The sequence below is a fragment of the Eretmochelys imbricata genome, chromosome 14, assembly GCF_965152235.1.
Source record: "Eretmochelys imbricata isolate rEreImb1 chromosome 14, rEreImb1.hap1, whole genome shotgun sequence".
Taxonomy (NCBI): domain Eukaryota; kingdom Metazoa; phylum Chordata; order Testudines; family Cheloniidae; genus Eretmochelys; species Eretmochelys imbricata.
Genome location: NC_135585.1, coordinates 1,208,963 through 1,221,008, shown reverse-complemented (window position 1 = coordinate 1,221,008; position 12,046 = coordinate 1,208,963). Strand labels below are relative to the sequence as shown.

At 45.4% G+C, this 12,046-nt stretch overlaps 1 protein-coding gene across 1 annotated transcript in view; it reads left to right on the top strand.

Annotated features, from left to right (window-relative positions):
- The window catches only part of DNAH17 (dynein axonemal heavy chain 17), a 99,534-nt gene that overhangs the window by 54,041 nt on the left and 33,447 nt on the right, over positions 1-12,046 (top strand). The window contains exons 41-51 of the mRNA XM_077833775.1: positions 793-925; positions 1,271-1,398; positions 1,533-1,681; positions 1,837-2,119; positions 5,337-5,510; positions 7,309-7,516; positions 7,615-7,780; positions 8,741-8,843; positions 9,140-9,287; positions 11,144-11,235; positions 11,416-11,577. Of these exons, the coding sequence (XP_077689901.1) occupies positions 793-925; positions 1,271-1,398; positions 1,533-1,681; positions 1,837-2,119; positions 5,337-5,510; positions 7,309-7,516; positions 7,615-7,780; positions 8,741-8,843; positions 9,140-9,287; positions 11,144-11,235; positions 11,416-11,577 (1,746 nt within the window). The remainder of the gene's footprint in view (positions 1-792; positions 926-1,270; positions 1,399-1,532; positions 1,682-1,836; positions 2,120-5,336; positions 5,511-7,308; positions 7,517-7,614; positions 7,781-8,740; positions 8,844-9,139; positions 9,288-11,143; positions 11,236-11,415; positions 11,578-12,046) is intronic.

Here is a 12,046-nt window from a genome sequence, read left to right as displayed (position 1 = left end):
TGTCTAATGCTGACCATGAGCAGGCAAAGCCTTGAAACTACGAGCAAGCCTAATTATGACATTTCAAAAAGCAAAGTGTAATGGTGAAGGAAGTGCCACTTCGACACAGCCTCCTCCTTCCCTGTGGGCACCAGGTCTGTGCTGCTGGTAGAAGTAGTGGGAGCCATGATCACAACCACATGGCCAGTGCATTACACCTGGGCAGGAAATTCATGTTCCTCCCGTGGCACCTGGGGATCCAAACCAACTACGTCAATCAGAGTCTTTCCACTGATTTCACTGGGTTTTGAATGAGGCCTTTAAAGAGGAAAGTACGTGCCCGGCCTGTTAGCAGGGGAGGCTAAAAGTGAAGGGGTGTCAGCAAGGGGAGATTGCTGATTATTCAGGAAACTGCATTTCAGTTCTTCATTAAAAGAGTGGAGCTGGCATTTTCACTTCTGAGAGCCAGTTCGTTCCACAGTGAAGAGAGTGCAATGTGCTCTAGGTGGGAGATTGCTTGCTCTGAAGGAAACATCGATGATCTTGTTCAGCAGTAGGTCCAGCTGCTGCTGTTCACTGGCTTTCAGCCATTTGGAGGGGCATGAAGTGATTCCAGTGTCGTGGCTCAGACATCTTCAGTGTTTTCAGGGCCTCCATTTGTGACATAGGGCCAAAGGCTAAAAGATAAGGGGAAAGACTACCACTCTCTTCTGCGGCTTTCATTGCTTCGTCCCGAAAGACCATGTCAGAGAATGTAGATGCCTTCTTTTGAGAACCTCTATCCTGTATGAGCACATCCATCTTACCCTGCAGGTACTGAAATCCCTGAATAAGACTTACCAAACCATGAAAAAAAGGCCTGTTGCTGTGGACCTTGACCCTAAAGCTGTAACCTGTGATGAGCTATTTGGAGTTATTCATCCAGCTACTAGAGAATGGAAAGATGGTAAGAAACCAACCGTCTTCCAATCAATGAGCCCTAATAGTGTGTAAGTAGCTGCATTTACTGTAAATTATACTGAATGAAAATGGTGGCATTTAAAAAACCTCAGCAAGCAGTTCATTCATAACAATACATAAACCTTCTGTTAAAAATGACTGTAGAAATGGGCAGATCTTTTCTTTGGCTTCTCCACAGAATTAGAGGGGAAATTTTTTAGCAAGGCTGGCAGGTTTATTGAGGAAATATTGTGGCTGTTTCTTGACCACCTCCTTCTGAGCAATTTAGTTTAAATGAAGAAACCAAGTACTAGAAAGAAAACCAAGCAAAGACACTGTTTGTGTTGGGCAGGTCTGTTTTCTACAACGATGCGAGACCTGGCTAATATCACTCACCTTGGTCCCAAATGGATCATTCTCGATGGAGATATAGATCCCATGTGGATTGAATCTCTGAATACTGTCATGGATGATAATAAGGTCAGTACTGAGATGCTGTTGGAGTTAAAAATCAGAGAACTTCACTTGAGGATTAATTTAAATTAACCAGCTCATGTGTATTTCTGCTCCTGCGGAACGAAGTGTTTTTTTCTGTCTGGTTGCCTTCCTCTTAGGTGCTCACCTTAGCGAGCAATGAGCGAATCCCACTAAATCCCACCATGAGACTCCTCTTTGAGATCAGTCACCTGAGGACAGCAACGCCAGCAACAGTATCCAGGGCTGGAATTCTCTATATCAACCCTGCAGATCTGGGCTGGAACCCGTGAGTTTTGTTTCACATTCCCCTCTTTGAAGTGTGAATGCCATGCATTTCAAAGTGTCGTACGTTTTTCCATAGCACAGCAGGAAAAGGCTTATTACTGTTATATTTACTTATTGCCATATGTTGAAATGTGAAATATGTCCATTATTTTGTAGTGTGGTAAGCAGCTGGATTGAGAAGCGAAATGTACAGTCTGAAAAAGCCAACTTAATGATTCTGTTTGATAAATACCTGCCGACATGTCTAGATAAACTGAGGTTTGGGTTCAAGAAGATTACCCCAGTCCCTGAAATTACTATCATACAAACCATACTGTATCTACTAGAATGTCTCCTGACTCCAACTAACACGCCTCCAGACTCCTCAAAAGAGCTATATGAACTGTACTTTGTCTTTGCGTGTTTCTGGGCATTTGGAGGAGCAATGTTTCAAGACCAGGTTAGTGACAGCTTGTAATATAAGGCCAGTTCAACTTGAATGGTAACAAAATTGTCTTTTTAGATCTCTTTGATTGAACAGGCTGAAGTGTTGACCCCAGAGTTAATGCCACTCAATCTCCTGTTTTATTTTTTCATTTTATTTGGTTCTGAAATATCTCATGCTTAGTCTAAGCCTAATGTACAATTTGTCTGGAAAATGTTGAGGAAATGAAATGAGATTTCTGGGGTTTGTGACTGGGGGGGAAAAAAAGCAGTTTGTATTTTTAAATGATTTTTGATTTCTGAGTCACAGAAAATAAAAAGAACAAAGGGAAATTAGTTCATAGTTACAATGAAATGGGGGTTCTTTCACCTTCTGCTGAAGCATCTGGTTCTAGCCACTATTAAAGACTGAGAGGACACTGACCTAGATGGACCGTGGCTCTGATCCAGTTTGGCAGTTCCTATGTTCTGAACACAAGAGCAGCGTTGGTTGCCATAGTGTTTATGGGGAATCCATTCCGAGATCTGTGCCAGTCTTTTACAGCAGCTAGGTCACATGAGTCCATTCCAAGCTTTGGTTCTGACTGGCGGGAGTTCCCTTAGCTACAAAGAGTGGGGTGTGTTTGCGGCAGGATGGACCCAGTAGCCTGGGGACTCTCTCACTTTAAACGGTGTCTGAGATTTACCTGTATTCAGTTTCTTAATGTATTAGGCTTAGACTTGCGTGTTTTGTTTTATTTTGCTTGGTAACTTACTTTGTTCTGTCTGTTATTACTTGGAAATACTTAAATCCTACTTTTTATACTTAATAAAATCACTTTTGTTTATTAATTAACCCAGAGTAAGTGATTAATACCTGGGGGAGCAAACAGCTGTGCATATCTCTCTGTCAGTGTTACAGAGGGTGGACAATCTATGAGTTTACTCTGTGTAAGCTTTATACTAAGTAAAACGGATTTATTTGGGGTTTGGATCCCATTCGGAGCTGGGTGTCTGGGAGCTGGAGACAGAAATACCTGCTGAGCTGTTTTCAGTTAAGTCTGCAGCTTTGGGTTCATGGACCAGACCTGGGTCTGTGTTGCAGCAGGGTGGCGTGTCTGGCTCAACAAGGCAGGGTTCTGGAGTCCCAAGCTGGCAGGGAAAATGGGCTCAGAGATAATTCCAGTACATCAGGTGACAGTCCTAAGGGGGTCTCTGTGACTGAACCCATCACATGCACAAACTTAATTTTAAGCCCATGCATGTTCTCGCTGAAGTCAGTAGTTAAAGCTAAGCACATGTCTATGTGTTTGTGGGTTCAGGGCCACAGATGCTTAAAAGGGTAACACAGCCAGTGGCTTAGCTGCTGCTAGATCAGAATCACAAACTTTATAGCAAGAGCCCAAGTAGCAACATTTTTGGTGTTTTCCCCTTGGTGTTTCACTGCTTTGTTAATGCAAACATTGAGAATTTGATCAGAAAACAATGTAATAGAAAGTGCTTAGGTCTCTCCTGGAAAGGATACTTCCTGGGAATTCCCTAGGGAGGGAGATCCTTTGAGCACACAGCTCACATTTGCTCTCTCAGGCTCCCCGTGTAACCATCTTCATCCAAAGACTGCATAGAGACTGCTGTGTGTAGCAGGGGTGGCAGCTTGGGCTGAAAGGGGCCGGAGGACCCCTCCATGCAACAGAAACACTAGTACCAGGCCGGCTCCGGGCCGGAGGGCTGAGCACAGAGCTGGGTGTCCGAAGACATGGATTCTGTCCCAGAATCTGCCCTTTGTTTGCTCCATGACCTTGGGCAAGTAACAATCGATGCCTATGCTTGATGACCCTGTGAATGCAATGGGGATAATCGTATTTACACTGGTCTGTAAAGCACTTTGAGATCTAGAGGTGAACATAGTAAGTGTCAGTAAATCTACATGTGCATGTTTCAATGTCTAAGCCCAAATCCAAGGGAGTCTTTGGGAACTGTGACAGGCTCTTTGGCAAATACACAAGGGGAACGATAGAAATGTCCAGCTGGAAGGGACCTCAGGAGGTCATCTAGTCCAGCCTCTCACCAAGTCAACCTAGACATCCCTGAGAGCACAGGTGCCAGCTTTCCTTGGAGCCGGTGAGTGCTCGTGCCCCCCAACTCCACCCCCGCCCCACCCCTATTGGACCCCTCCCCAAATCCCCCCCCCGGCCCCGCCTCTTCCCCGAGCGCGCTGCGTTCCTCCTCCTCCACCCCTCCCTCCCAGCGCTTGCCGCACGAAACAGGAGTTTCGCGGCGCGGGGAGGGAGGGGGAGAAGCAGGATGCGGCAGCGCGGTCAGGGGAGAAGGCAGAGCAGAGGCGGAGGTGCGCTGGGGTGGGGAGGCAGATCAGGGAGCTGCCGGTGGGTGCAGAGCACCCACCAATTTTTCCCCATGGGTGCTCCAGCCTCAGAGCACCCACAGAGTCGGCGCCTCTGCCTGACGGGTTTGTCCAACATGTTCTTAAAAACATCCAGTGAGGGACATTCCACAGCCTCCCTTGGGAGCCTGTTCCAGACCTTAACTACCCTGAGAGTTAGAAAGTGTTTCCTGATAGCTAACCTGAATGGCCCTTGCTGCAACTATGTTGAGTCCTTGTTCTATTCTGGGTGGACATGGCAAACAGTTGATCCCAGTCCTCTGTATAACAATCTTTTAATGAACTTGTTCTGTACAGTATATAGTGCATGATCCTGTTATGAAAGGCCCCAAGATGCTATACTGCAGGAGGGGGAGAAGTTAAGTGTGGTCATACTCTGAAAATGAATCTTGTAAACCAGTTGCCTGGCCTGATAGCAAGAATTGGCAGGGGAGCAGGATTCAGTCAGCTGGGGAGAATTATTTAATTCCCTCGACTCACTATGCAGCACGAGGACACACTCTGGAGAGCAGGGGGCTGAGGCAGGATCTTGAAGGCCAGGGCTGGAGCTGAGAGGGAGACAGTGTTTTTCATCTTCCCCTTTGGAATTGGCTGAGGGGAGATTACTTTACCCTGGGCTTTGGCTGAGTAAAGATGTTTGTGTCTGGCTCCTGCAGGGGCAGGCATGCTAGACTTTTGTGCTTTACTCTAAAGCACTCCACAAAGCCGTTTCAAAGCCAGCCACCGAAGCATGCAGAATCCGTCTCCGCTCCAAATAGCCTGTGTTGCAAAGCTGCGGGCCAGAGTGACTAACTGAACATGTCTCATAAAGGCATTAGAAACTGTATAATGAGTTTGTTTTTCTCCTCCTCAGCTTGTGGACTATCGTGTAGAGTTCAGTAAATGGTGGGTGAATGAATTTAAAACCATCAAGTTTCCATCTCAAGGGACTATTTTTGACTATTACATAGATCCAGAAAGTAAGAAATTCATGCTTTGGAATGATAAAGTGCCAACATTTGAGCTGGACCCAGACATTCCTTTACAGGTAATTCCCAAAAATGATCCTTGATTCTTTCTTGTTACTTTACTTACTAATTTATTGCCCCCTTCCATGCTGGAGTAAAGGACGTCTTGCCAAATTATGCAAGATCTTGCATACAATATTGCAATAAGGTACAAGAACAGCATGGCATACAAATGGGTTATTTTATTTCCATTACTAAACCTCTGTGGCTATGCAAGTTAAGCCAGGGAGGTAGGTAGTTCAGTCTGATATTTAGGATGCAAGATGATGATGTACAGTGCCTGGAAAACGTTGTTTCCCTACGGATAGTGTTGGCTAGGTGCATTGTGGGCGCGGACTGGTTTCCTTAAAGTATCTGGTCTAGTCCACTGCCACAGAAAGGCAGGCTGCTGATCTAAACAGGCCCATACTCTGACTAGACCAGGCAAGTCCTATGGCTATTGTTTATTTCATACACCTCTCAGGTGTCCCTCACTGTGGTGTGTTTTGTGCTCTCAATCCTGTCTTTAAACACCTGTTTCCAGACATGGGGCAGAAAAGCTGGTAGGGAACATATGGGAATTATGAATGCCCAAACAGGAGGGAGCCTTGAGCATCTCCCGCGTGCATATTGGCTCCAGGCTATTAACCCTCAGGAAATGAAAAAAAGTCAGATGGCAATTAGGGGCAAGGCATGCTGCACTTGGCGCACAGAAAGGGCTAATTAACTAATTGAAATAGCGGGAGTGGAGCGTCCCGATTCTGACCCTAGTCACCAGGTAAGTACCTGACCCTGTACGCACAAACCAGCCTTTGCTGTGTCTGAGTCGCACGCTGCAGCTTGCAGTTAAGTCAGTGAGAAGTCTACGGAGCACAGCCCAAATAGATCACAAGCACAGCAACCCTGCCCATGGTTCTGTGAGCACTGGGACAAGAAGCTGAGCATAATGCATGTCCAGCTGGCATGCTGTGGGAGCATAGCGAGATCCAAAAGACTACACATTTTAACAGGCATACTGAGAAGGAAAAACAGCAGCGCCCCGGCTGTATTTGGCCTGGTTAAGACAGTCACTGGCACAAGCATTGCAACTGTTACGTGCTGACTTCTGGGTTTCCTGGAGAGTCAGTATTTATGGGTAAGGTGATGTTCTAGGAGCATGTGTTGCACGTATTCACGGTGCCCGCTGTTAGCAGTCTTGCCTTGGAAATCTGCTCCTTCTGCGGAGGAAGCAGCTCCTCTGCACTGGTTTGCTTTGAGGCTGGAGCAAAAATGGCCATTAACGTCCTATTTCTGGGAGCATTTGCTGCTTGTCCTGGGTTTACCTCGGCCTCAGAAATCTAGGGCCTGATCTGACAGCCCACACTCGTGTGAGCTGCTCTACTGATGTCCCCTGGGCTGCTTCCTGCAAGGTGAAGCCTTAAGTGCTCCAATGCCAATGGCTGTCTTAGATTCTGAGGAAAGAGTTGTTGTAATTGTTTATCGCCTGGATGCAATGTGCAGTGTTAGAGATGCTCCTGGTTCTTTTGTACGTTTTCACAAACTGTACTCTGGCTTTGTACATGTTGAAAAACCCAAATAAAGGGAGAGAGCCTGTCAGTGCATTCACTGACTGCAGAGCTGTGAGACAAGGGTTGGGTTTTTAGGAAACCTTATTTGAAGCCTGTCCAATTCTGTAACCACAAGCCCCAATTGTAACTGTAGAACCTTTAGAATAATCCAGCTCCTGAGATGTTCACGCTCAAGGATTTCAACATCTCACTTTAAGACAGAATCTATCATCAAACCCAGTTTGGCTAAACTTGATTAAAATAGTTTATTTCATTGATGACTTTTCAACAGGCTTCTGTGGTCCATACGACAGAAACCATCCGAATTCGCTATTTTATGGATTTGCTAGTGGCAAAGAAATGGCCTGTGATGTTAGTGGGGAATGCAGGTACAGGGAAGTCGGTCATGATGGTGGACAAACTGCAGTCTCTGAACACTGATGACTACTTGTTGCAGGCTGTCCCCTTTAACTTCTACACGACCTCGGCCATGCTGCAGGGTAAGGTGCTTAGCCGGAAACAGCCTGAAAACAGGCTCGTCTTACTGGGAAGTGATGACTGCACAAGTCATTGGATTGGTGTTGCTGTCGTCCTGCAGCTATTCTTGAGAAGCCCTTGGAGAAGAAATCCGGGAGAAACTTTGGTCCTCCAGGCACAAAGAAGCTTATTTACTTCATAGATGATATGAATATGCCTGAAGTGGACAAATATGGCACAGTAGCTCCTCATACACTGATCAGGCAGCATATGGACCATGGGCACTGGTAATTGTATAGCTAAACTCTTCAGTTGTTTCATCCATGTGTTGAATTACTCTTGCTCAGATTATGCTGCTGTGGTGATGGGGCCTGTGTGTCTGTCTAAGGAGTGTATCTGGCCCCATCATCAGAGTATCTGAATGCCTGATCATGTTTGGCGTAGTTATCCTCACAAGGTGTGGCAGGGCAGTGCTATTATCCCCATTGTACAGATGGGAATGGAGGCACACAGGGACTGAGGGAGTTGGCCAAGATCACACAGGCAGTCTGTGGCAGAGCATTATAAATACACAAAGAGAATGACCCATAACATAGCAGTTCTGGATCATGAGATCTCTGGAGACCAGGACAGTCCAGAATTGCCAATAGCGAGCCTAGTGTGAGACCTGCTGCTAGAAATGCTGCCCAGTGGCATTGGAGCAGTGGGTCCATCTCACTGGCCTTTCCTGCTTTTATTCTTAGGCCAGGTCTATGCTATAAACTGATATCGGTACAACCACATTGCTCAGGGATGTGAAAAATCCAACCCTGAGAGATGCAGTTATAACGACCTAACCCCTGGTGTAGACAATACTACGTGGACGGGAGAGCTTCTCCCATTGACATCGCTTCCACCTCTCACAGAGGTGGATTAACTATGCTGACGGAAGAAGCTCTCCCACTGGCCTATAGTGTCTTCACTGAAGTGCTGCAGCAGTGTTTTAAGCGTAGACCTGCCCTGAGTTGTAACTATTTTCTGGACAGCAAAAAATGTCTTTTCCTATGCAATAGATGTTATGCTCTGCCAAGAGAGGACACTGTGGGCAGATGATCATCTCCCCTGGATCTTCTCTGTGAAGGCGTCTGGGAGAGATCGGTGTGTGTGAAAGTTGTTTGGCGCAAGGTTCATACTACGGGAGGGACAGCTCCTTTTGTCTTCACAGAATAAAGGCACGTACACGTCCTTCTCTTTCCCCTGTTGTTTAGGTATGACAGAAACAAGCTGACATTAAAGGACGTTCACAACTGTCAGTATGTAGCCTGCATGAATCCAACATCTGGATCCTTTACGATTGACTCCAGACTTCAGGTATGCAATGGAGAAACAATTGGGTTGGGCTTTTGTTAGCTTCGGTCTCAGTGGTAGCCATCCACTTCGCCAGCAGTTTGGCTCTCTTTAGATTTTACCTCCTCTCCCCTTTTATGGGTCCTTTGACGCTAATGGAATTGTCTAGTTTGTGGTGTCTGTGTCTGACATCCACCATCTCACTTGCTGTGGTGGATTCGTTTCCAGGCAATGTGTGGCCTGGCAGGTGGAAACATGGGGGTTCTGACGGAAGTCACACCCTCTCCTGACACGTTTGCTTTTAAATTGCTTTGTTTTAGCGACACTTTTGTGTGTTTGCTGTGAGTTTTCCTGGCCAAGAAGCACTTGTGACCATATACAGCACCATCCTTGCACAGCACTTAACGATCCATAACATTCCGGTTACCATTCAGAAAATCCTGTCACCACTCATCGCGGGAGTGCTGGGTAAGCAGCAAGGACACGTTAATGTTTAGAAAGGCAGCATTATATAGGGCAGATATTTTTTTCACCAATATCTATTGTACCTGTTGTACCAGTGTTTGTAAAGTGCACACTGTGTCGGAAAGAGATGTCAAATAGCCACCCCGTGCAGCTCCTTGAAACTGTACAGGACATTGACTATGCCTCTGCACAGGTGGAAGGGTGAGAATTTCAAAGCACGAGGCATCACTCCATCTCTGTTCCCACGAAAGCCAATGGAAGTTTTACCATTAACTTAAAGGAAGCAGAGTTGGACCAATGCTGAGCACTTTTGAAAATCCCACACTGAAATGTTTAGAGCGAGAACGCATGTTCGGCCCGCAGCAAGATTTTTCCACCCACCTGTACTGCAGCTCTCTTCTGCATGTGCTCATTGACACCAGTGCCTTGGGAGTGGGCAGCAGAGAGCTGCACTGTGGATTGGAGAGGGGACTTTGGCCCTGCTTCCTCAGAGTCAGACAGCTTGGGATGTAGCTGAGCCACTGGGCTTGCACCATGCTCGTGGGAGGCAGGTTATGGGGAGGTGTGCAGTGCTGAGCACTGCAGCGCCCTGTGCAGTGGGGAGTGCTGCTCTGTCCCATGGATGGGGTTTGCAGGAGGCAGTCTGGAGGTGGACTAGGAATCGACAACTCCATGTATCCCATGACCACTGATTGCACATGACAAGTGTCAGTCTCGTTGCTTAATGTGCCTCTAGGAAGAGCTCAGATGCTATGGCGAGGAGGACGGGATAAGAACCTGGATAGACCAGAATGGACCAGGATTCCTCTCTGTGCACCGTACTTATGGGACAACCGCAGGCTGCTGCTTCATGGTCTGGGGAGCAGAAACCCAGCCCCAGCTCATTACAGCATCCAGGTTTTAACCTGGGGCTCTATTGCCCTGTTTCTCTTCCTGTGTGCATATATTTTTAACACTGGGTGTCTAATGTTGCACACACAGATCCCTGTCTATGCCACTGGCAGCACCTGCAGCTTCATGGGCGTCAGTAGGATCTTCGGTTGCTCAGCACCTTGGAAATGAGGCCTCTTATTAGGTGCTTAAATATGTGGATTTAGTGCTTATCTGTAGAGACCCAAATTTGGGAAAATCTTGTTCATGCTGCTGCTGTATACAATACACTATTTTTACTGGCATCAGAATGAGTAGCTGTAAAACAAAGTTTGTAAAGTAAACGGTCTTTGAAACTATAGACCCCACTCCCATTTTAAATAAACTTACTATACACTGCATGAAACCTGTGAGTGAATCACTAGTATTTCTTTGTATTACACACATTTTTAAAGCTCCCCTGACAGTACTGTGAATGATACAATACTCTTATGAAAATGATCTGGTTTAATTATAATTCTGTCTAGGTTCTTTAGCACATATACTGGTTTCAAGAAACCTCTTATTGCGTTGTTGTTCCATGTTTGTGATGGTTAGGTTCTGTGTGTTTTTGCAGTGGCTTTAATTCAGGTCAAGTTTCAGCTTCCTCTCCACCTTCCTATTTTGTGTCTCACAACCTGAAGAATAAATTCTTTTTGGGGTGAAATGGTCCAAGCGTGGTCTCAATGAAAAGATGATTCTGTTTTAAAGTTTCAGCAGAATTGATTCTGTTGTTAAGGGTTTTGAGTGAGTGTGGAAAAAAATCCAGTTCTCTCATCTTTGCATTGAAATTGCGCAGTAAATTTACTGAAAAATAATGAAGCTAAAATTTCAATTTTGGTTTATTTGATAAACTTGAGCCATGTTTGAAGAAAAATAATTCCATACTTTAAAATTTGTACTCTTTTGGTATCCGGCTGCTCTCAGATAGTGTGTTTTCCCATAAACAGCCTTACATCAGAAAATTACATCATCGTTTCTGCCTACGGCCATCAAATTTCACTACCTCTTCAACCTCCGGGATCTCTCTAACATATTTCAGGTAGAGTGTATTTTATATTTCAGTTATTTCATTTTAATTTATGTCTGTTTTATCTCTCTCTACCACTTTCACATGTTTCATGCCCCTGCTGTCTTTTGCTGTTAGCTGTCTCCAGAGCTGGCTCTTCCATTTTGGGCAGCAATCAAGAAACTAAGACTGACAGATTTGTATGTTTGGCAGGGACTGTTGTTCTCCACTGCTGAATGCCTTAAAACTCCTATTGACCTAGTCCGACTCTGGCTACACGAAGCCGAGAGAGTGTATGGAGATAAACTCGTTGACGAGAAAGATAAAGAAAGCTTTGGAAGAGTTCTAGCAGCCACCTGTAAAAAATACTTTGACGTAAGCCATGTTTTGAAACACTAACAGCTTTTATATTTAAGGGGTGCTGAATCTGTGATGGTGACAGAGCTGGGTTCAGCGATGATGTTTAAATCATTTAACTTTTACCTTTAAGCTGCTTGGAGTGTAAATTAGTAGCAGTTTAGACCCACATACCGATATATAATTTATGCCTCATACATATTGCCTTTGGAGGTGACCCATAATCTGATCTTCAGGATGGGAATTAGAGTGCATCTCAAACATTTCATAAGGTGCAAGCTGTACAGTTCACGGTAAGCATAGCTACCAGTTAGTAACCGCTCTCTGTGGGTGGGTTCTCATGATAGTTAAAGCCGTACTCTTCCAGAGATTATTTCAATGTGTTTATTCCAAACCTATCTCTTGTCACATGAATTATGAAAATCGACCTTTGCAAATGGGCTTTCAGCACTTGCTGGCCTGTGCATGGATTGTATGTCATTTTCAT